This window comes from Pinus tabuliformis, chromosome 3_1 (genome assembly GCF_031772625.1).
Source record: "Pinus tabuliformis cultivar Carrire ecotype Pingquan chromosome 3_1, CPIR1, whole genome shotgun sequence".
NCBI lineage: Eukaryota > Viridiplantae > Streptophyta > Pinopsida > Pinales > Pinaceae > Pinus > Pinus tabuliformis.
The window spans coordinates 807746258-807772876 of record NC_142301.1 but is presented as its reverse complement, the minus strand read 5'-3'; the positions used below and the strand labels follow the sequence as shown (position 1 = coordinate 807772876).

At 37.0% G+C, this 26619-nt stretch overlaps 1 protein-coding gene across 3 annotated transcripts in view; it reads right to left on the bottom strand.

Moving 5' to 3' along the window:
* The window catches only part of LOC149189915 (protein yippee-like), a 31147-nt gene extending 7500 nt beyond the window's left edge, over positions 1-23647 (bottom strand). The window contains exons 1-6 of one of the 3 annotated variants that reach the window (XM_089411978.1): positions 23490-23647; positions 23310-23392; positions 23124-23148; positions 22803-22997; positions 18737-18780; positions 16079-16187 (exon numbers count right to left, since the gene is read on the bottom strand). In XM_089411978.1, the coding sequence (XP_089268104.1) occupies positions 16079-16187; positions 18737-18780; positions 22803-22898 (249 nt within the window). In that variant the 5' untranslated portion in view covers positions 22899-22997; positions 23124-23148; positions 23310-23392; positions 23490-23647. The remainder of the gene's footprint in view (positions 1-16078; positions 16188-18736; positions 18781-22802; positions 22998-23123; positions 23149-23309; positions 23393-23489) is intronic. The other 2 variants (XM_089411977.1, XM_089411979.1) reach the window with 2 other exon arrangements.
* Positions 23648-26619: the final 2972 nt, after the last annotated feature.

The following is a 26619-nucleotide window of genomic DNA, read 5'->3' as shown; positions in this document are numbered from 1 at the left end:
CAAGTATGCCCTTTGTGACCCCTCACAAAGGAAGAAAATCCAAATGACAAAACACTTGGTCCTACTTTAGACTAAAAAATAATATGATCCTAGAAAGGTTGGATAGAGATTCGTTATCACGAGAGAGATCAGATTTCATTTCACTAGCAATCGACCTAAATTCCCTGGCAACGATACCTAGTCAGATCACAACCCTGTTGGATTTGTTGTTAATTGGGTGGGAATCGACTACTTAAACAATATCTAAATTAGGGCTTAATTTCTCCCCATATTAAAATCTAATTCTTCATTAAAAATATCAAAGCTATCTACCATTAAATTTCCACAAATTTAGGTGACCACAATAATATTATTTTATGGGGGGGAGGCCACTGAGTTCATATGGGCTATAGAAAAATTCAGTTGCTAAAATTAGAAGATTTAAAGACAAACATGGTGAAAACTTGTTACCATGGAATTCATTCTAGAGACTAACGCACTAAACATAGAATTTTAGCAACACAAGTTAGGGATGTCATGAGGATTTTGGAAAAATAGAAGGGCCAAGCTGGCTAAACTCAAAGCCACAGTCTACTAGATCTAAGGGAGACGGATGTACCAAAATCTCATTCCAAGAATAATTTTTTAAACGTGTGAGAATGGATAGATTGTGTTAGAAACTTAATGGAAAAAATGTTGTTTACTAAAAAGGGCTATAACAGGGTGCACTTGTTTTTCATCTCAGCCATGCTTAAGTTGTCAAATTTGGCCCATAACTTGTTTGTTCTCAACTAGCTTTACCTTGAATAAGAACAATTATATTTCGTTAATGACTCATTCCTCACTATCTAGCTAGAACAAATGTTGACAAAAAAACACTTTAGTGACCATTCAAGTGTTTTTTAACACGTGAGGAACCAAAATCCAATGGAGAAAAACCTATTGCTATGCCCAAACACACCCTAAAAGACCTACTAACCAATGTCACATGCTTCGGATTTGAGTTCAGTATCGACAATGATGAAGTTCGATTAGAACTTTAATTTAACTATAAAGTTCGAATAAAGTTCATCATTAAATTCAACTATATACATATTTTTTAAAAATACATAAAATAACATTTATAATTATACATATTTTTTATTAATTTTTAGTTTGTTATAGTTATAACTATATATTATATTAATAATTTTATATCTTTTTTATAAATATCGGTTATATTAATTTATAATATATAGTATATATTATTTTAATAAAAATTATAATAAAATCTCATCCATTAATTTATTTATCTATTTATTATTTGAATAGTAACCCTAAATATTCAGGGAACTCGTGGAATTCACGTTGACTGTTGTAACTTGCCCCACTTAAGTTGTGTCAACTCTCCATGGATTGGTCACTTGCACGCATCATCATATGGCTTCATTGTTTTTGTAAATGGAAAGGCTCTTTCAAGCAATACAACATGCTTATAGTTTGAATCCCTTGATTGAACTGTTGTAGTTGATAGATTTCTAAATTGATGTGATTACCCTCCTTAATTGACAGTTTAGTACTTGAAATTGATGCCATAAATATCCACCAAATGTGTCGAAACTATATTAAAGTTCGACAAACCTAAGCTAGAGTTTTTAGGCTTGCCTAAATTCGAACCCTGTGATTCAAATCCGACAAACCTTGTGACTTAGTTGCTACCTTGGCACTAATTGGAAGAAATAATGTGCAAAACAATTTTATGCACTATTCCATTGTTATATCCACCTACTGAGAACCCAAGATCCACATTTCCATGGATACATATCCAAGTCCATATTCATATCCACTAGAGGCCCTAAAACCTTAACTTTTTGCCTATAAATAGCCCCCTAAACCCTTTCATTGCATAAATCAGAACTTTCATAACAATTCGTATTTCTAAGTTTGTGAAAGCAATTTGAAGCAAAATATATTTAGAGGTCTAAATATTCTATATGGTGCATAATTTTAAATTGTCTAAACTTGGAAAATCAACTAGAATTAGAACACTCACTAAATAGAAACTTAACTAAAACTAGAAATTTACTAAATCCAAAACAACAATTCTGATTCTGCAAATAGTATTAAAGGCTAAATTTGGACAACGATCCTAATTCTCCAAACAATCTATATCTCTCTCCTACATAATTGTTGTAAACCTCCTTTATTCCAATAGAGTTGCACCCTCTTATCTATCAATCTCTCTTTTCTATTGCATATAGGAACCAAGGACAATTGAGCTAGAGAGCCATTAATGTTGAAGCACCTATCCAAGTTAAATAGATAAAAATCTAGCACTCCCTCTTAGCACCTCTTACCAAGGAAAGTGTGCTCCACCAAAACCCATTCTCTGCCTAAACATGTCAAACTTCCACTAATCTATCTCAACATACTCAAAAGTTATTGTTCCTTTTTGGACTCTATCCCAAAGAAAGTGGTACAAGATATCAATCTGCTTGGAGGGGTAATGGAAAATTAGATTCTCGGAGTCTAATAAAACTATGATTGTCACAATAAGCTTCAACGTCTCTAATGCCAACTCTATTATCCAACTTATGAAACTAGATGGCTTCACAACTAGTAGTGTTGGTTCTGCTCCCTACTGAACCAAGATATTACTCATGAACCCCAACTAAAGCAACAACCTAAAGTACTCTTTCTACAACCAACATACCCCACAATCAAAATCGGCAAAGCCATACAACCTCGACTCACCATCTCATGCATATCTCAAACCATATTGTATTATGACCTTCAACTAACAAAGCATATATTTTGTAGCTACCCAATGAATTTGCCTTGGTTCAACCATATGCTAGCTCAAAGTTTTTATTGCAAATCATATATCAACTCTAGTAAGAGAAAGACCACATCAACTATCTCTACACCACAGGATCTACCAAATCAAAATGCAACTTCGAATTTGGTGCCATGGGAGTAGCTAAGGGCTTATTGTCCATCATCTAAAATCTCAACTACATGCTTAACTTGTCTAATGACCACTTCGCTTGAACTTTGTCACACATCTAGAAATAAGAAATAATGCATCGATGCAAAGTCCATATTGACTTTTCAAGCCTATTTTGCCTCACACCCTCCATTGAGCTTCTCAAAACTCCCTTTAAGTATTGACTCATATACATGCAAGACCAAAATAATGAGATTAAATCCACTAAATAAATAACAAAGACTAGGATTCGCAAAAGTTTTGGCAAGCCCAAACCTAACAAGTACTCATCCATCACCAAGTCCCAAGCACACAATGCTTGCTTTAGACCATAAAGGGCATAAATATCTTTGCCCATGCTCCTCAAATCATCTCAACTTATTAATGTACACTTCTTCCTCAATCACACAATTGAGAAAGGTTGTCTTTACATCCATCTAACATAACTGCCAAACAAAAATTTGTGCTAAACACATGATAATCCTAACAAAAGTATACTTGGTAGCTACAACAGAGGTCTCTTTAGTTAGCTACCACTCTCTAGGAGAATCCTCTAGCTACAAACCAAGCCTTGTACTTCGGTATGAAGCCATCAACTACATGCTTTACTTTATACCTCTACTTGGAATCAACCATTGGTTTCCCCTCTAGGCACAATCTCTTGTGTATCGTTCCTCATGATGGGAATTGCACTGCTCCACCATGTCATACTATCGTACTTACTCATTTGCTACCTCCTCGCAACTAAAAGGCTCTACAACAATAATGAAAGACATCAATACAAGTAACTAGGAAAACTTCTTCGAAAGATAGCTTAATCGAAAAGAAGTATTGGGACCAACAATTTTCTCCTATACCTCCTACAATTTTTATGTTAGCCACCTCAACCTCTTGGTTGTACTAGATGGTAAAGTTGTCTTTGTACCTATGCTAAAACCTAGAAGTCTTTGGAGCACCAATTTACTCTTCTGCCTCCTGCAATCTCTATGTAAGCCACCTCAACCTCTTGGTGGTACTAAATGGTAAAGTTGTCTATGTACTTGTACTAGAACCTATCTATGTACTTATATGAGAACCTAACCCGTCCAACTCTACTTTACTTAGAATCTGTGGATCATCTTTTGGGATAGCAAGATTCTTGACCTCCTCAATCTCTATTCGAGGCTCTTGAGACCTAGAGGACCTTGTGCCTCATCAAACTTGACATCTTGGCTTACAACTATCTTCCACTAAGATGAAATGTAGACTTTGTTAGCCTTAAAAGTCTCATTGTAGGACACAAAAATACCCTTCAAACAAGAGGATTCAAATATAATTGTTTTCTCCTTGGAAATATGAATTGTAAAGCAAGCCAAGAACACATGAATGTGATGCTTGTGGTTTCTTACCAATAAAACACTATGTCTTGTCCTTCAATATTGTATGAAGACACCTATACAAAATGTACACCATTGTGCAACATGCTTCTACAAAGATATAGTGATAGGTCTAGGACATGGTTCATTTCCTAGCTAATGTCTATGATGAGAGCTATTCTTCCTTTCTACAACCCCATTCTAGGCTAAAATAGGCTATAATGCATTATTAGATCTATCTTGATCCATGCTTCCTTGCAAAAAGTATCAAACTACTTGGAGATCATACTCTCTGCCACTATCTCATCTCAACACTTTAATCTTCCTACCTATCTAATTTTTTACATGAGCTTTAAACTCTTAAAACTTCCCAAATACCTCATCCTTGGAAACTATCTAAATCTTCCTAGTGGACGCTTCAATAAATGTAACATGATAAAAGTTACCTAATAGTGAAGTTGAAGTCGTGGGTCTACATAAGTCTAAATGTACTAGGTCAAGAGGTATGCTCACTACTTAGGGAAGAAGTCTCAACATGCTTTCCCACTACACAACCCTTACACATCCCCGTCTTTTCAATCTTGAAATCCCACAATCGTTGCACTGTGTCCTTCAAGACCAACAATACTCCATAGTACAAGCTAAGTCGACAAGATCACCTGAGTCAAAGCTTGAAGTTTGAATTATGGTGAATCTAAAAGCCATCCAAAAAATTCAACAAACATTTAAACCAATTTGACACTATCTTCAATGAGTTAGTTGACTTATGAATGTACAAGTCAAGGGTGATTTGTGAAGAGAATTGACACCAATCAGTATACAGGTCAAGGGTGAATGATGAAGAGAGCCTACGAGTGAATTGCTAAGTTAGCAAACATGAATTAAGCATTGAATAAGATAACGAGTCGATAAGGATTTGACATGGTTAAGGGATTAATATATTTGGGTGTAAAATACTAACAATCAAAACAACTCACAAACCATGTGTAAAGCAAACCTCTCTTTCAATAGGTGACTCTGTTTCATTGAAATTGACCTACTTTTGGGATGCCACATTACATTCAAATCACAACAATCAAAACACATGAAATGACATGAAGTGGACACCTGCAAGGCACTTTCAAATCTAACTCTTGATAAATTCCATCAAAACTCTTTAGAAATGGCCTATAGGGCATTAACACAACATGGGATGAGCCTTATCCTTTCTAGTACTTCACCTTATACATACAATAAAGATAGGGATATGATTAATGTTCTGATGTTCTAACTATTCTGTGTTTTAAATTTTAGGGGATTACTATGTTTATAAAATATGGTTAAGAAACATATATAATGTAATATATATATTTTACATACATACATATATATATATATATATATATAAACGAAAAGGGCAAAAGTCGAGATGCCTAAATTCGATGGAAACGAAAAATACAGTGTTGCATGGATAAATAAAGCAGAAGAATACTTCGAGATTTATGACATCAACGATAATGACGAAAGGCTTAGGCATGCATCCATGAAAATGGAAGGGGAAGCATATAATTGGTATATGTGGTGGAAAAAGATGACACGCCATTAGTTGGAGGAAATTTAAGGATGCATTCTTTAAAAGATTCCAAGGTGTAAAGGAAGAAGAGTTCTTTTCAACACTCATCAAATTACGACAAAAAGGAAGTGTGGACGAATACACTCAAGAATGGGAGACCTTAGTAACACAAGTACCTGGGTTATCAGAGTCTCGTCTAATTCAATCATACGTCTCCGGACTTAAAACCCATTTACAAGTAGAACTTGAGATGCATGACATTACATCAATAGAAGTAGCAAGATGAAAAGAAAAAACTACTGAAAAGAAATTTGAACAAATATTTTGGTCAAAATCGGAAAAAGCATATTCAAGACGAAGAGTACCCCAGTCTGTGGACTCAAACAATACAAGATATGTTCCACCACATCGTCGTGAAGGTGAAAAATCTAATGTGGAAATACAAAGGATAAAAGAAGGCAAATGTAAACGTTGTGGTGAGAAGTGGGACCCCAAACATAGGTGTGCTAAAGGAAAAGAACTAAAAAACCTATATAATTGTGAAGCAACGAATGACTCAAATAGTGAAGATTCTAACATAGAAGAAACAGAAGATGCCCCGGAATTCTCCTCAGAATTAGATGACGGAAGTATTCCACAAGTGTCACTATCAGCTATGACAGGGATATCACAACCTCAGAGTTTAAAGTTGAAAGGACATATAAAGAAGAACAACGTAGTGGTTCTCATTGATTCTGGTAGCACACATAATTTTCTAGATGCGACCATGGCAAAGAGACTCAACATCTTTTCATTTCCCTTACCAAACATGAAGGTGATGGTAGTTGATGGTAAGAAGATTGAAAAGGTAGGGAAATGCCATAAGGTCAAATTGCAGATTCAAGACTTTAATTTAGAATCTTCATTCTTCACTGTACCATTAGGAGGAGTAGATGTGGTCTTAGGTATCCAATGGCTATGAACTTTAGGTACTTATGCCGCCAACCATCAAGTACAATTCATAAAATTCAAATGGAGAGGTCAGAAGTACAAATCACATGGATTCCAAGCACCAGAGAATCAAATTGTATCATCATCTCAGATGATGATGATTCGAAAAGAAGCACCCACTTTTGTAGTACAATGTCACCAATTGGAAATGTTAGCTGCAAATATGACCAGCGAAGAGTTACCAAAGATACAAGATCTAATTCAGAAGCATGAAAAAGCATTTCAAGACCTACCTATGAAAATGCCTCCTAACAGGGAAATTGAGCATACAATAGAAGTCAAAGCAAGGTCAGACCCTGTCAACATCAAGCCACACCGATATCCACATCACCAAAAGACGGAAATTGAGAGATTAATCCAAGACCTTTTAAAGTGTGGGATCATCTCGAAAAGTAAAAGTCCATATGCTGCTCCAGTGGTATTGGTAAGGCAGAAGGATGGCTCATTCAGGCTATGCATTGATTATAGAGGATTAAACAAGATAACAATTAAAAACAAATTCCCAATTCCCTTTATTGACGAAATGTTGGATAAGCTACATGGCGCAAAATACTTCTCAAAACTGGACCTAAGGTCAGGCTACTATCAAATCAGAATCAGGTTGGAAGACATACCAAAAACGACATTCCGAACACACGAAGGTTACTATGAATTTAAAGTAATGTCGTTTGGGTTAACCAATGCACCAGCAACGTTTCAAGCCACTATGAACGAATTATTCCGTCCGTATCTCAGGAAGTTTGTATTAGTATTCTTTGACGATATTTTAATTTTCAGTAAAACTTGGAAGGAACACTTACAACATTTGGATAAAGTTCTTACACTACTAAAAGAGCATCAATTCTATGCAAAAAAATCCAAATGTACCTTCGGAAAGGAAGAAGTAGAATACCTTGGACACATTATATCCCATGAAGGCGTGAAAGTGGACCCTAATAAAATCAAAGCTATAAAGGAATGGACCAAACCAGCGAATGTATCCAAGTTAAGAGGGTTCTTAGGTTTGACTAGGTACTACCGAAGGTTTATTAAAAACTACACACATATAATTGCACCTCTAACAAACCTTTTAAAGAAAAATTCATTTCTATGGGATGAGGAAGCAGGGAGGTGTTTTGAAAAATTAAGAGAGGTTATGTCTAATTCCCCAGTTTTGGCAACACCAGATTTTTCTAAACCATTTATCATCGAATGTGATGCTTCCGGATTCAGTATAGGTGCAGTATTAATGCAAGAAGGGCATCCAATAGCTTTTGAAAGCAGGAAGCTCAATAAAAGAGAATGCCTCAAGTCCACATATAACAAAGAAATGCTCACTATCATGCACGCACTAGCTAAGTGGAGGCAATATCTTTTGGGAAGTAAGTTCTCCATTCGAACAGACCATAACAGTCTCCAGCACCTCCTTCAACAAAAAACACTTTCCGAAGAACAACAAAAATGGATTGAAAAAATCGACGCCTTTGACATGGAAATACTACATAAAAAAGGAAAAGATAATGTAGTAGCAGATGCCCTATCCAGGAAAGACGAAGAACCAACACTACTTGCAATCTCAGTTGTTGTTCCTGAATGGCTTAACGAGATTCGAAGTGAGTATGCCAAAGATCCAGAAATGACAGCGATAATCAATAATCTTCCCAACAACTCAAAATTTGAGTGGAAGAATGATATTCTATGGTACAAGGGAAGAATCTATCTAAATGCAAATTCCAAGTTTAAATTTAAGATACTTAAGGAGTCACATGATTCACCGTCAGCCGGTCATGTAGGATTCTTTAAGACTTACTACAATGCACGTCAATCTTTCTTTTGGAAAGGAATGAGTCGCGATATTCAGAAGTATGTAGCAGAGTGTGACACATGTCAAAGGAAAAAAAAGTGAAAATATTACGCCACCAGGATTACTTCACCCTTTAAACATTCCAAATCAGAAATGGGAAGAAATTTCGATGGACTTTATCGAAGGATTACCAGTATCTGAAGGCAAGGACAAGATTTTCGTAGTGGCCGACAGACTCACCAAATATGCTCACTTTATGGCAATAAAGAAATCATACTCAGCGAAGGAAATCACTGAAATATTTTGCAAAAATATATATAAGTTACACAGTTTTCCGAAATTCATTGTGAGTGATAGAGATGCCAAATTCAAGGGTAATTTCTGGAAGTAGTTGTTCACCACATAGGAACCTACCTAAATATGAGTTATGCTTATCATCCTCAAACAAATGGACAAACAGAGGTTGTCAATAAATGTTTGGAAGCCTGCCTACGTTGCTACACTACAAAAAAACAAAATAAGTGGGCACAATGGTTACATCTCGCTGAGTGGTGGTATAATTCTACTTATCATACGTCAACAAAAATGACTCCATTTCAAGCTTTGTATGGATATGAACCCCCAAAATGGAAGGATCTAGCTATTGTCCAGACAAATCTCCCTAATGTTAAAAATCAACTCAAAGAAACCCAAAAAAATCATCCAAACACTGAAAGAAAACTTGAATAATGCGAGGAATAGTATGAAGCAACAAGCAGACCGAAATAAAACCGAAAGAGAGTTTGAAGTCGGAGAATGGGTGTTTGTCAAGCTCCAACCATACAAACCATTGTCCTTAAAACAAAAAGGAAAAAACAAATTGGCAGCAAAGTTCTACGGACCTTATCAGATCAACAAAAAGATCAGCCAAGTTGCGTATGGTTTAAGCCTTCTAGACAAAAGTCGTGTTCACAACGTCTTCCATGTCTCCTGCCTTAAAAGGGCACTAGGCGACAATCAATCAGCACAAACAACACTTGCATCCCTGGAAGATGAGGGAAAGGTCATTCTAGAACCAGAAGGTATTTTATCTACTAGAGAAAGAAAGCTTCGACATCGTACAATCAAGGAATATTTGATCAAGTGGAAGGACTTACCCGAAGAAGAAGCTTCTTGGGAGAATGAATCATTTTTCCAACAACATCCGTTGTTACATATGCTTTGAGAACAAAGCATTCTTTCAAGAGGAAGGCAATGTTATGTAAAATTTATTTAATTTTAGGTTAATTAGACGAAAGGGCACGATCATAAGATCATGCCCTTTCCCCAAAGGGTGCCCATGGAGGTATATAAGCCAGGGACTCTCACTGTAAATAATCATCATTCAACTATTAATAATATTATCTACTTATTTCTGTTTATTACCGAAGTATTCTACTTCATTTTAATAATCCATAGAGTATATTTTGTCGAACATCATCGAAATTGATTTCTTTGTCATGAATGTTTGTCGAATTTCATTGCAGCTGAATTCAAATATGAACATGCACTAAGAGACTATGAGTGCAAATAAACCCAACTTCTTATGCCAAAACTCATACAAGTTGTCACTATAGTGCCCTAGGGCTCTCATTAGATCCTCCAAGACCTATACAGAGTACCCTCTTGAATACCTCCACCCAAAACTCCACCAAAATCTAGGCATCTCATTTGGATGATGACTTGTTGATCATCAAACTTAGCAATACATCCTAAGAATTAAATATAATCAATCCAAGTACATTAAGGGCATCCAAAATGATATGGACCACACTCCTACTACTAGATATATGGCATCATCACCAAGCTCCACCTATAGGCCCTAAAGTCAACTAAAGACCTTCTTGTTGAAGTTCAAATGTCTAAATGCTCTATGCTTCTAGGCGTCCCCCCTCAAAAGGGGCATTTTGAGGGGGGTGCATCCCACTTAATTTTGTCTAATAACCCTTAAAATTGTAAGAGTTAATGTAAATTTAAAATAAAATAACAAAAACAAAAACATAAAAAATAAAATTTAAGCTAGAAAGAAAAATACATAACAAATATCAAAACCTAAACTAATTTCCAATGCCTGACTCACTCATTCGACTTACCAAACTTAGCTCTAATCGACTTATCCCACAGTGCTATCTAACTTACCAGTGAATTGTTGCCTCTCCTCCCCCACAGCACTCCAACTTTTCAATTTTTACTCTAGATATTGATGACCTCATATCGATTCTTTGATTGGTCACTCCTTACTGTTTTTGAGTTTGAGATATAGCAATTTACTATTCCATTCTTCATATTTTAGTATCTACTATAGTCTATTTTGGTTAGTACTAATTAGATTCTAGAATGATGAATTTAAATTTGAAATCAATTTAGAATCTAGAATGATGAGTGATGAATTTAATTTTTAAATCAATGTAGATTCTAGAATGATAAATGATGAATATGGATCAATGTATTTCATTATTGAATCTTGTGGTGTTTGGATGAATGATCAGTATGAATGATGTATGTATCAATATTATTGATGAACATGGATCAGTGTATTTCACTATTTAATTCAATCATGTATGGATCAATGTATTTGAAAAAAATTGTATACCCTGACATCCCCCCTAAATTTCCCTAAAATTTGAGGGTACTCCCACACATCCCCCATGTGTGTCTCCCCACGCCAGCATCCCCCCGTCCCAGAGTCTTGCTGGAACATAGGTTCTAAGTCTGTAAAAGGTCCAACATGCATGTGCCCTCTCTATCTCTCCCCTACATATAACCATTGTATGCCTCCATTCCATTAGAGATGTGCCCTCCTCTCTCTCTCTCTTTGTGCCATGCACAATAACCAAGGACAATTGAGTCGTAGCACCATTAATGTCGAAAAACCTATCCAACGCCAGCAGGTAAAAATATAACATCACCACTAAGACTCTCTGAAGCTTTCCTTATGAATGCAATCACATCCACATCTCATATCAATGTTGGAGGAGCCTCAATTTTTGACAGCATGTTAACAAAATGGGAAAGAATGTGAACCCTTTATTGTTCAGAGAAGTTTTGCACCCACGCTAAGATATTTCACAACTCAATTTTGCTCATAGATAAAAGACTCTAGCAACAAGGGCCTTTGCACTCTAGCAAATGAAAACATGTACCAGAGCTGAGATAAATGACTTTATGCCATGGGAAGATCTTATAAAGAAATGAAACCTGATGTCCGGTTATTTTCCAGAGGACTTGTGAGCTCTCACCTAAGGAAACATTTCCCCAACTAGCAATAAAAAAATTGTGACACCTATTCGAGAGACTAGACTGCGAAAAATTTTCAAACCCTTTTGATCACATTCAACAAATCATATTTACATTTATTTCGAGAGCCCATCTAGTTTATGACCTATCGAAAATATAAAATGGACACTTCCTCGATGGCCTACAAGATCTTGAAGGTGTATGGAAAACTCCTTCAGAACCTAGAATAACTTTCAGTGGTGTTTGAATTATCAAGGTCTTGCAACTAGAGACAAATTCAACAAGACGGATGGATGTATTCCATTGCTCTATTTGTTGAAAGAACAAAACAAACCTACAGTTTGTTAAGTTCTAACCCCTTGCCAAGTCTACCTTGTCCCGGGACTCTACCTCTAGTCAAGCCCCTTCAATATGCTCAATTAAACAAGTAGGCAAGATTATTACCAAATACAAGGCCCAGGCCAGTCACCTACCATACTAACTAGAAACTACCAATGGTGGAAATATTTTATTGCATATTAAAGAATGGAATAATGTCGTGAGCTAAGTCACAAGACACATCCCTTAGGATCTCGTGTCCCATATTTCTCATGTCAAACATGACACGAGCCATAAAACGTGTCGAACACGATTTTCATTGTCATAAAATCATGACACGTTTTTGGACCATGCCGAAAACGTGCCCTAGCATATTTCAATTTTAGGACACATCTCCAACAAAATCCCTAGTTTAAAATGTCGCGTCTTGGTTTTTTGTCTATGTTCATGAGGTATTCCGGAGTCCATTTCGTTGTTTGCATTTTCACATCTTGTTGGAGTTGAGACAACGTTATTCACCTTTTGCTCGTGTGGCTAATCAAACTCGCTATGTCTTTTCTGAAGGCCACATTGTTGAAAATAGCAACAAGAAATGTTAAAAATAGCATCAAGAAAAATCCTAATTAAATTGGGAATAAAATTGTAATTCCACAGCTCATGACAACATGTAATAGTTAACTAAGTTAATTTGACTTAACTCAGTTATTTTGAGTTGAGGGTTTAACTAGAGTCATGTAGAGTGTCTCCTACAATTAGGAGCACTTGTTGAGTTTATTTTCAGTTGTAATTATTTAATTCAATCTAACTGAGTTAAAGTCAGTTAAACTAGTTCCAACTAATGAAGGAATTAGTGGGAGGTGCAGTAGTGGGGTGCAGCTTATAGTTGTGGGGTGTTGTCTGCTATCGAGTGTGGTGTTGCTTGATGTACAATGTGGTGTTGCCTGTCGAACAGTGGGTGTTGCCTGAAGTGCAGTGTGGTGTTGCCTGTGCAGTGATCAACCATTACACTAAAGATTCACTCATAATTAACTCATGCATGTCAAATTAGAGAAAGACCCAGTTGAGATTGAAGTTCAGGGACAGTGTATCAGTTGTTAAATCATCTAAATTAATGATGGTGCATGTAATCAGAGGAAGACCTATGAGGATTGCGCAATTCATAATTGTGAAATTTCCCAATTAAATAGGGGTTAATTCCCAAGGGAACAATGCAAGGAAATAGGGACTTGGGCAAGCAAGAATTTGGCTAAGTATTGACTTGAGCTTGTCTAGGAAGCAGTGAGATAGATAGAGATAGTGCAGAGGTTGCTCAGGCTTGAGCAAAGCATTGTAATCTTCTCATATTTTCTGATTAATGCAATATACATATAGCAAGGGTTTTAGTTGTCGCTTTCCCCATAAAATCATTGTGTTATGTGTGATTAAATTCTCTCTCTTATATGCTTTGTGATTTTATCGATCATTTATTGTTTCCGCTAATGAGTAGAGTAGATTCAAGTCAATTGTTTTAGCATATTACAATCTGCAGTTTGAATCTACAAGGAATTTATACACACATACTCGTGCGAATCAACCTCAGACTAACACGAATCAAACAGGAAAGGTAATAATTTTATTTATAAGTTAAATGAATCTTGGTATGAATGCATCTAGTCAAGACCAAAGAGCACAATACCTCCTGAGTTTCCATCCGTGCATGCCCTGATCTTGTTCCTTTCTCATTTGAGTGTAAGCACAAAAAATAAGAATTGAAACCAAAAATATAGAGTTTGTACTATGTGAGAAGTTATGAACCTGAACCAACATGATAAGGAAGGGGTTCTCTGAGATTTGACTCTGCATTACTAAGCCCAACAAGAAAGGGGTTGTATAAGATTTGAATTTTTATTATGTGGGAAGTTATGCACCTGAGTCAGCATTGTTTGTTTATGAATCTAACTATACATTAATAATTTAATAAGAAAGGGTTTTTTATGAGATTTGATGTGGGAAGTCATGAACCTTAACCAGAATGATAAAGAAGGGTTTTCTGAGCATTGGTTGTTATATAACTTTTGTAGAAAATCCACAAAATTCTACAACTACTAATATGAACAATCTGAAACTAATTTATTTTCATATAGACACATAATTTCTCTACTAATTTTGCAATAGAACAAAAACAAAAATAAATACACAATCACACAATTCAACAACACAAATTTTCTAGGGAACCCAACGGGGAAAACCTTCTTCTTGATTGAGACTCTTATTGAAGAAGAATGAGCAATAGATCTCTTACAATACAATATTGCTTGAATAAAGAATACAATGATCTCCCTGGTTGAACTAAGCATGAAACCCCTGTAAGACCCCTAATCCTTATGCCTTCTTGCCTTTCCCTGGATGAGCTCCAAAATCCTTGCGCAGATCCTAGGAAATAAGCCCCTATTTCCTAACACATGGGTTGCTCCTATTTCTTAGGAATTAGCCCCTATTTTTTAACACATTCCCAAGGCAATTATTCCTTCTTCAATACTCGCACAAGCTCCTCTTGCACATTCTTTCCTTCACAAGCTCACAAGCTCACAAGCTCATAAACTCGTGCTCAAATTATGATTACAGTTGTGCGTTCGCTCTTCCTTATAAGCAATTTTCCTTATAAGCAATTCGAATGGCTAACTCTAGCAAATTATATTTTAGGAATTGATTTTATGATTGATGAGTTAACTGAGTTAACTAACTCATGCAACTCATCTCATCTCAACTCTAGAACTTGAGAATCAATCTTGTCCTTTTCCTAAATTAACTTGTACTAGAAGAGAATGAACTCAGCCTTCCAATTTTGCACATTAGTTAACTACTTCATAACTTGACCTAATTTGTGGGGACTCATCCTAAATCATAGGAATTCATCCTAACTTATAGGAATTAGCTCCTAACTTGTAGGAATTGATTCCTAACTTACAAGAATTTGAGCATGCTAAGGAAGAACTCATTGAGGTCACTTTGATTAAGAACAAATCAAGGAACCCTTTCTTGCTATCATTTTCAACAACTTTGTATTGGTTGGTTGGTATATAACATTATATCATTGATCTAGTAAATTAATAAACTAACTAGTTCTAAAATTGTAAATACTAAATTAGTAATTACTAAATAGATAACATCCTGATTCATATTTGTAGATGTTTTAATTTCTAAAAAATATGGATCAAGCACTATATTTCAGTATTATATATATATATATATATATATATATATATATATATAACGTGTTCCTTGTGTCCTATTTCCAAGGTCGTCGTGTCTCGTGCCGAATACTCGTATTTATGTGTCCTCCATGTCCCATGTCCTCAAGTCATGTAACTTAGGTCATGAGCAAACATTCTAATAACGAGGTCCCCCTTGCACAGAAAAAGGACACGAACTGCTTGTGGGCAATCAGCAACTAGGAGACCAGAGGTCCAAAATACAGATAGATGATTGACCCACATCCTCCAGGTTGGTAGTAGCTTGGTACCCATCTGGGAGATTAGCAAGGCTAACATATGAATTGTTGTGAGTCATTAGAGCAGAACTATGGATAAGAGGGATGCCAAATGGCCCAATCTGAAAAACTTTTGACCTTTTGGCGATGCCAAGATGGCTGGTTTTCCTATTCAATACTGCTTGGTGCTCATTAAGAGCTTAGGATAGTATAATAATAATGGATGTGTCAACATCAGACTCCAATCCCATACTAATATTTTTTATGTTTCCTAACATTTAGGAGAGCGTGCCTATCCCCTAGTCCCCTCGTAGATTAAGGTGAAGGACTAGAAACTAATTGTTCATAATTCAGCTTAATATAAGTATTAGATTTATGACTCACACACAAAATGCAACCAAAAAGAACTTACATATTTCCATCCAACGTTTGCATAGCAGTAGTTACAGTGGATGTCGGAAACAGTGTGCAATCCAGTAGTCATCATCCTGTCCTCTAACAGCCCAGCAGACACGTTCACCCTGCAAAAGTTTTATCCAAGGATATTTTACTGGCACAAACAATCAAAGAACCATAACCACTGAAATATGATTCATCAATCTCAAACCTCACCTATGCAAGAACCTCACACTTTCTCAACAATATAAACAAAAAAATCCACAAGAAAATCAATAAAATCCTCCAGTTCTCATTAGTGTGTGGGTACTGGTGGTTTGCTCCCACCAGAAACTCAAAGTACCTGTCAAAAGATAATAATATTGCTTTATAAGACCTAATGAATGCAACCACTGAATACAACCTGACACTAAGTGCACCTATGCAAAGTAAGTAGTTTTGGGAAGCCATCTCTTTGTCGTCCTAGAGTAGCCTCTTCACCTTGTAGGTAACTTGGAGCTTTATCTTAGGCATTCCATTGTCTAGGCAAAGAGCATAAGACAAAACACACCTAAAGCCTTTATGAATGATGATTGCAAATTTATTGCAGACATAGATTATAGTTGCATGAAAATACAAAGTTTATGCTTTAAATTGAACAGCAAATAAATTGTTTGCAGAGTTACCCCAACTTACCCTCTGTTTGATCTTTTAGAAGCAATACCAACCAGAAACATTTTAAGCAAGCATGATCCATCTTAAACACGGATCTATAAATTGCCAAGGAGGATTAAAAACACAAGGTATGTCTCTTTTGATCCTTTCAGGAATAAATTCGGGATTAAGCTGGATCTACATTAGTTTTATAGTCATTGTTTAAATGTGTTAAGAGAGATATGACGTTGGTTTTTTATTGTTTTAATTTAGGATTACACACACGAAGATGCATCTTCCCTCACGCAAGCAGTAGAGCACCTCACTTCACTCCACGAAATGACATTTTATTTGGATGACTTCAGATTCAGTCATACAGTAATGTCATTGAGCTTTTAGCATCACTTCCACACCATGATTTTGATATATGTTTACAAGACAGTTTGTTTGGGAGAAAAAAAAAATGCTAAACCGACAATTCAGATTTTCATTCCAAAATAAATCAAATGACAAATCTGTGTTGCTTGTGAGACCATTCATTTATGATAATATATTATGTCAACAATTCAAATTTTCGTCTAAGAATAAAGCAACTGGCAAATCTGTGTTGCTCAGACACTGTTCCAAATGAAATCATTGGTACTAAAAATCTTGCCAAATTGTTCTCCACGATACACATCTGTAGAAATAGATCAAAATAGTTACTGAAGGCAGTGCAATGGATGTTAGAAGTAATGCTTCTCAAGACAATTTTCATAATGCATTGAAGAGTAGAATTGTTCAGCAAGCCAAGCCATAACATATCTCGTTATAACTGCAATGTTGATAAGGGTGTTACGAGGAAAGTACCCACACAATGTTGATAAGGGTATTATATGGCAAATACCCCACAAACGAAGAGAAGTAGGCGGAAAATGCCACCAATAGAATTGCATAATCAGGAAGCAGAGACAGTGATTTAGATAGAGATATCAGAAACTTGCCATTCTATCTGATGCTTAAATATATATGTGCATCAAATGTAAGTCTATAGGCTTTTAAAAGACCTTACATTAAATATTTATACCTACTCCACCAAATTCACCTACCCTACTTAATCAAATGGATTACAGAAAAATATTGCACTAGTTATTTTTGCTCTCATCCCTGTTCACACTCCCATAAATGACAATATGGCTTGACATTGGTATAAAAGGGCCTAATAAGAGCTACAAGAAGTTCTCATCAAATGTCTGCAAACTTTCACCATATCTCCAACACTGGCAAACATCCCATGATACCACTCTACCTTCGAAAACAAAACTTGCTGATCTTTTCATCACTTAAAGGAGCTAGACATATATTATATTAGAGAACAAGACCCACCAAGTACATGCAAGCGACAGTAAAGCATCGTCTCTAAAATTGCTTTAAAAAAGGGAGAAGCTTACTAATGAGATGGTTGCTTAAGATTCTATTCTATCTAATATTTTCTGTTAGTTTGGTAGTCAAGGAGATACTACATAACCAGTGTTTGAGATCAATTTAAGTAAAACTAAATCAAACATTGATGTCATGTAAATTCAACTTGAATAGATTTTCTACACCTAATTCCCATTGTTTTTGAAATACAAATGCACATACGTGTGTTTCTACTTCCAAAACAGTTTAACTTAACAGGTAGACACTTATTTTTGAGCCAATCTGGTCGATTTTCAAAGCACTTAACTGAAAAAATAATGAACTCTAGTAAAGTAATGAAGGCTACTAATAAGCACCCCAGAAAATCATTAAATGATTTTGTTTTATTTTATTGCAGTACTTAGTAAACTGATACATTTTTAGGCATAGCTCATGAGTAATAAGCATGAAATTCTGAATAACAACTCAAAACATTATTCATGGGGATGTCAGCAATAAATTTTGATATGAAGTTGTATACATCTTAACCTGATATAGATGTAAGTAATTTCCCATCGACCAGTTTCAATAATTAGTAGAACAAACTGATAACCAGTTGCAGAGAAAAACAGGGCTAGCTTATCCAAAGAAGAGAACTTACACAGTATTAAAGAGATATGCCTTCCCATGCCTACAGTGAAATGTCTGGCAAAATAAAAAACAATAAATAGTGAGTTTGTCTTAAACTACAGACAAAAACAGGAAAAAATTCACGTATGGCAAAATTGTAATCCGCAAGCTTGAAATGTTTATTATCACACCCACATAAAACAACAATGTGTATTAGCTGAAATCTTAATGCATATGCAACGCTGCATCTTAGGTTGATTTAGCAATACGTTGATGTTAGTTACAATTATTTCTTCACAAAATGCCAGATCACTTGCTAAGGCTCGTTCCATCCTTGCCTAGAAAAGCACGGAAGACATCGAAAATGTTAAAAACAATCTATCAACAATTTAAACTAGTAATTAATACAAGGATCTTTCTAGGGTTTCCTGCTGCTTTCAGAAATTCAACTTGAACATTAGGACTTTCTATGGCAGCTTTCAGAGGGAATAGTAGGCATAAAAACTCTAAGTGGTCAAATATTGATAATAAGTTGTGAATTTGTGATACGTTATTAGTAATTATATTGGTAATAGGTAGGCAAAGTAGCTGTCAATTGTGTTATCTAGGGTGGTTGGGCGAAATGGCTATTATCTCCCCCCTTAGTGACATGATGAGCTATAATGGATTGATAAATGTTGTTCTAATGGACTTGTGCCTATGAATATTGTTGTACTGGCTTCGAACCTTGTGAACTCTTAAGTGAGTATACCTATGGCCTGGCCTGGTACCAGAGGTACCAGCAAGCTCACTCTAGCCCTTGGACTAAGAGGGAAGCTGATTCCTTTCCTCGGAAAAAAAATGATAGGCAAAGTACCTGTACTTCCAGGAAAGAATCTATATTTTTATACATGAGATAAAAAGGTCAAGCAACCTTAGGAGACAATGCATGAGAATGCAGACTATCAAGTTGGGGAAGCCCAGCAATCCTTGTACTCTATTACTCTTTGAATAAACAATCCCACTGGCTTATTTATCATGTCTGATATTAAAGTGTCTGAACCCTCTCCCAAAATATGGCACTACTGCAGTTACAGATTTGGGTGATCACTGAAAGAAGGAACAATCTCATTCATGTGACTGGGCAACAATAGCATATTGAATGATGAAAACATTGAAGACTTAAATAAATCTGAATTCAAGGCCAATTGCATGAAATAAATGAAAACAACTGAACTACTTATTGTCAGTCCATGTTTTTTTGGGAAATCTATCAAAATAGATAATGTGTTGTAATTGTGCGAAGTAAGGGCTTGAAGAAATTCATAGCTGAGATGGTAAAATTGGACAATGCTGGGATTACCAATGCCCTGTCTCAATCATGAACATTCATGGATTCTTTGTTTAGCCACTTTTCAATATCTCCCTGCACTCTCAAACCCATGCTTGGGTACAATAATACAACATTAAGAATTTTACATTTCAGGTTTCATATGCAGTGTTATCTTGGAGGTATGGCTTTAGAAAGCAATAATATTTAGCAGTTTCCAGCAACATTTTCAGTTTTTCATATTTACATTTTTAGTGAGAAATAACAGTTGATTGAAATGGTTGCTAAAAGGGCCACAACCAACACAGGGGCCTCTCAAATAGAATACCTGGTGGCCTCTGAAGAAAAAAGGAAGCTATCTCGGCACCTAAAAGCATTGGGCCTTCATGTGCACAAAGCCCCGGTGATTGTATTAAAGCCATAGCCACTTACAGTCTTACATATCCTACTAACAATCTTCGAAGTCCAGATTTAATCTATTTATTCATGGGCATTTAGCCATTGGTTGAAACTTGGGACTATGTGCAAATGGAATAAACAAAACTAGAAAGTGCAAAATGGCTTATTCAACTATCTTGAGAGGGCACTTAATATTGGTTTTTCCTCTGAACCCTAGAGATAAAGAATGAGATAGAGTGTTTGAAAGGGGGTTGCTGGATGGCGGACCATGAGCTTCAACACTTTTTCACAGGTAGGAAACCATTTGGCACATATGTGCCCAAATCAATATAAATTGTTGGGCAGCATTCTCAAAACTTATGGAAAAAAAAAATTATCATCCATAACTTAAAAAACAAGCAGCAGCTTCCTCAGATTGGTAGGAACGAAGGAATAAGTCTTCAAAAGCTCTAAGGGAGCCAGCAAAAAAGACTACTGCAAACAAAGCTCTTGGTGGGCCACACAGCCCAAACTGTTCTGAAACCAAAGAGACCTCAAAAGGCTCAGTTGCATGGAAGCAACTTGGAAGGGGGGAAAGAGACTCACAGGTCAACCACCGGTGCAGTTCAAACCAAAGGGTCAAAGTTTGCAGCTGCACATAGCAATGCTAGATGCCACATGCCAACACATTCCAAGTCAATCTTTCTCAAAAAGCTACCGAAGTATAACAAGATCTTTCAACTCCTTCACAAGAAGAGGATCAACAGATGAAAGATGTAAGCACCCCAAAGAAAACCTGTTTCTTTTTGGGTCTTACATCCAAAATGGGGGACAGATTTCAAGCTGAGAGTAGAAAATCAGCAATGTATATCAAAGAACTCCATGACCACTTGCCATTCATCTATACTTTTATGCTCTTGGGAGAGCAGTTTCCATTGTGTGTTATTTCAAAAACATATCATATAATTATTTTTTACCGGGAAAAGGGCTTGAAGGAATTGGTTACCATATTAATTCATTTCATCCTCCTTCACCGCAAGAAATAAGAATGGAATGATAGTTCTTAAGCTGGAATAAGTAATCTTTGGTAATTCTTTCCATATTAATATAACAAGTTGGAAAGAAAGTCATTGTCCTGGGCATCCTCCGAAATCTGAGATATGGGGGCATCCCCTAATTCCCAAATGGTTGCCCAACCAACCCTTCAACTGCCATTAACATTGAGAAAAATGGCATCAAAAGGGAAACTTATTTTGTCATCCTAAAGATAATCCGGACTCTCTTATGTCAAATATGCTTATAACCCACCCCCTCAAAAAACCATCAACCGCATCCTCCCATCTGGGCCCTATTATTTCTAAATATGCTTACAACCCACACCCCTCCCAAAACCATCATCCCATACAAGTGAAGACTTTCAAGAACGGCATTCCCTTGCTAGTCACTACATTTTATGAAAGACTTACCCTAAAGTTTCCACTGTTATTGCAAGCACAATCAAGGGTATTAAGACACTAGATCATCATGCACATAACCCTAAATTGGGATTGTAGCAAATATTGTCCATGTGTCATAGTCACAAAGAGCAGTGATTTGTCCAGAGAAAAAAGTGTAAATTTTCCAGCCATACCATACTCATCCAGAAAATTGAAAATAAATAAATAAATAGTTTGAAAGCTGGTCAAATTTTGACTTGTTCACCAAGAGCAGTTTATCGATAGTCCCGTGGACTATAGTCTAACTTGTCTTGCCTCCGAATCCATGCCAGCCTTGCATTTACATGTTGGTTTCGTCATCACTCAGTTGTGGTGGAAGTAGATGAAAATAGCCATTTGACAGAATAATGTGGAACATCAAAAGCTCAAGTCTCCAATTTCAACTCAGCTGAGCATTGAATATTAACATAATGTTGCACTCTTTTTGGAACTGATTCAAGAAACATGCTTCAGGAACTGCACAAAAAGGAGTGCACTTCCTTGTGATCAATCACCCATAATCACCAGAGATATATTCCGCTATAATCACCCATGACTTGCAACCAACCTCATCGTTTTCAAACGCATGCCATCTACCACGGTGATAATGGACCTTTTGTGGATGGCACAACAACTCAACATCATCAGTGAACCAATAATGCCCTGTTTTGACATAAATTTGATTGTGAAATTGTGTTGTGTATCAAACATTCTTTACTGTCCTTTTTCAACAAACCACAAAATAGGTAATCCGAATAATGTATGGGACTACTTCCTCACAGCACACTGTAAAGCAATAAAAATCTGGAGCAAAAGCACAAGCATGCACTTCAGATAGGCCCGGCATTGCCCTACCATAAAACTCTGGCAAAAACTGAAAACCAAGCTAAAAAGCATCCCAGTCACACTGCAACAAAAACGATCACGGCACCTACCTTGGACAGGATCTGATCAATATTTGCAAGATGGCTATGGCATGATCGGCAGCAGTAAATCCGCCCGCTTAACTGAACCAAATATAACCTCCCCATTTGAGATGCTGCTTTCCCAACAATTTTCTCTCGGTACTTAATGTTAGCCAGACAATTCTCCTCTACCAGAATTCACAATATATGATAACCCCAATCAATCTGCCAAGCACAAAACAGAATTCAATTACAAAACAAGAAAACCAAAAACCCATGATAACAACATAAATCCCACTGCCCAAAACGGTATTCACATGCAAATAAAGCCACTCCATTCATAGAAAGAACCTCGAAAGCGATGAACCCCAGGACCCTGAAATTACCCCAAATAGCCCATAAGATCGGTTAAAAAACTATATAACCATCCAGAATTCACTATCCAACAACTGTTAAAACCCTTTAGTCTCATAGATCATTAAACCACATTAATGGCACCACTTAGTCATCCAAAACTGCGAGGATTTACTCTCGTACCTTAACGCCTCCTGAAGAATGAAGAAAAGGGTTTCAACGAATGAATTTATATAAGCAATCCATTGACATGGGCCGGAAGAAATCTGCCGAAAGTTAACAGAAAACCCCATGAATTCCCACACGGCATGTTTTGATCAATTGGGATTTCTTAGAATTTCTATGGCGTGTAGGGCTGCTTACAGTATTTGTTGTCCCGTGTGAAAGGGGGTTTGTATGGTATTTCACCCGAGGAAGCCAAGTAGCAATGGCGAGGTTGCTTGGGCTTGTGGAACTTCCGGGAATTGACGAGGCCCTGCTTTATGCGGAAAAGAATGGCGGGTGATTATGCACAGGGGAAAGCTAAGCGACCAAGCAATTAATTTATTCCTCCAGGTTTGGAAGTGGGTTTAATTTAGTTAGCAGCGTCTATGTGTCTGAAGCAACTAAATTTTAGGGTGTTTTTGGTGGAGGATATAGGAACGTGGGTTCGTTTGAGTGTTAACTTTTGTTTTTAATAATATTATAGATGATTTGAAGAGGCTATATTTTGGGTTAAGGATAAGATCATATTGGAAGGTGTTTAATTTTTATTAAAATCGATTTTCAAACATCATTTATAGAATTTGTTCAGAGTACCGTTAATTTAGGATTATTGCATGTATGTTAAAGAATAGGTTTAATTTTTTTAAATTATTTTTTTAATTAATGGACAGATAGATAGATATTATAGATATCTCAGATTTTATGTTTGTGTGATTTATGATATATTGTTAATATAGAGGGTTCATCAGGGATCAAAATTGAACACGTCAGAGCCCTTTAAAGGGTCTCTGGCAAGTCAGAGAAGTAAGAAGAAAATTTTACCAGTCAAAAAAAATTTTAAAATTGATTTTTGTCATTTAAAAAAAAAAATTGGAATAATATCTTAAAATTTTTTAAGAAGTGCTGTCAAATTGTCAATTTTTTTTTAAATTTCATTTTTCCTGAAATTAGAATTTTAGGAATGAAAAAATTAGAATTTTGGGAATGTTGAATTTGTAAATTTCTTTTCATGTTAAAATTTCTTTTGAAGGACGCCTACGAACTGAAGAAGTTCCAAGAGGGTCAGCAATGTGGGATTTGGCCAGTACTAACCGGGAGCTAGTAAGGAGTCTCGCTTTCTGGGAGATCCGGGACGGCAGTTTGGCCTGGTTCTGGGAGGAAAGATGGCAACAGCGGGACCACATGCAGGATCTCCCTCAGTTGCATATAGTTCAACAAGGAGCACAAAGAGCAGGCCTGAGGTATGTAAGAGATTATTGGACTCTCGGAGCAGAAAATGACTTATGGAGAGTCTGGAAGAAACCTGAAGATTTTGATAACACTATTCCTCAAGAGGTTGGCCAGCTATTCATTAAGGAGTTAGACTCTAGAAAAGTTAAAATAAGAGATGGTCACGATATTCTTAGATGGGGGAAGGAAACGAAGGGTATGTTTACAGTTAAAGAAGCGTATTACTGGGTGACAAGGGAGGAAAGAGTGGCGGATCTCGTGGAGTGGAAAAAGATTTGGCGAAACAATTGGTGGCCTAAAGTAACGTATTTTGTTTGGCTGTTGTGTAGAGGACGAGTATTGACATGGGATAATATTCAGAAGAGAGATATGAATGGGCCATCAAAATGCTACCTTTGCAATAAGGAGGTTGAGACTCAGGAGCATATTATGAACAAATGTATTTTCATCCGAGGGTTATGGGAGGAGATCAGGGTATTATTTGGGCAGACAAATAGGGATCCTGAGAATCATAGGAATACAGTGCTCCAGTGGGGCACGGGCAATTTTCAAAGTAAGGTGGTTCGAAGGATATGGACGTTGGCTGTGGGTTTTATAGTATGGGAAACCTGGAAAGAGCGTAATAGACGAATCTTCCAAGACAGACGAAGGGATGAAACGAGTATTTGGGAGGTAGTTTGCAGGTCAATTAAAGAAACAGTCTTATCAGAGGTTTGGGATGATCAGGATTGGCAATTGAATCCAGCAGAGCAGCGGATAATCTCGAAACTTAACCTGGATATCTCAATGATCTACCCGAATACAAGGAAGCGACCCCCAGGTGGAGTGCCGAGTCCTAAGCATTTTAGTTTGCCTGGAGAGGGAAGGATCAAACTAAATTTTGATGGCGCCTTGAAAGGCAACCCTGGCCAAGCAGGCTTTGGTGGAATTTTTCGGGATAGCAGTGGGTCTACAAGATGGATATATGCGGATTTTGGAGGGGATATGACGAATAATGAGGCGGAGTTGTGGGCCGTTTACCAGGGATTATGTATTGCAATTAGGAATGGTTATTCGAATTTGGAGATTGTGGGTGACTCGAGATTGGTGATTGATATGCTGAGAAAGTTAAGGGATGGTCAGTGTTGGGACCATGTTGCAAAAAGTTGGCGGACTGCAACCATAGTTAAAGACATAGAAGAGGTGTTACGGAGGATCGAATATACGACTATCTCCCATGTTTTACGTGAGGGCAATCGGGCGGCTGACCTTATGGCAAATTGGGGCAGCGGCGGAGGGGATAGGCGGATAGACGGTAGTTGGAGATCCGTTAAGGATGATCCCCGGTGGACAATGCTAACAGACATTCTAAACCATGATTTATATGAGGCGACGGCATCAGTGGGGAATTCATAATTACTTTCCACTTATGGTAAGACGGGACACATGTACTATGGTGTATGATGGTGAGGAGAGCAGGCAGGATCGCGCGGATGGAATGTATATTCAACTCGCTTGGAGTCATAACCATATAAACCAATTGATCATTTCAAGAAGCGGATGGGACTGGTTTCCGAGGATGAGAGGATGCAGCGTCAGGCTGATGGTAAGTGAATCCACTTACGGTAATACATTTGGAGTGAGGATTAATGAGTGTCTTAACTGGCATTGCAGCCAAAGGAACCTAAGGTGGCGGTCCGAACAAGCTTTAAAGCTTGCATGCATGCGACAGAATAGGTGGTCGGGATCATTTGTGAATTCTCAAGCGGGGAGGAGTAGACAGAGGGTTTTTGTGAGAAAGGGTATAGAGGATATGGCGGAGGGTCAGGACAGGGATGGAGGTCGCTGGTTGCGGAGCATGGAAAGCAAACGGGATACGAAGGGTAAGGGCCAGGTTGAGGAGGCCCTCCGGAAAATCATGTTGAATATTTCAGATGACTCTGAAGAGGAGTTTGACATTCGAGACTACTTGGTGGATGATGAACCCCGGCGTAGACAGGAAGGCGGGGATAAGCATGGCAAAGCTCAAAGGCAGGAGGTCGAAGCTCGGATGGGCGAACAGGAGTTTGAGGAAGAGGCG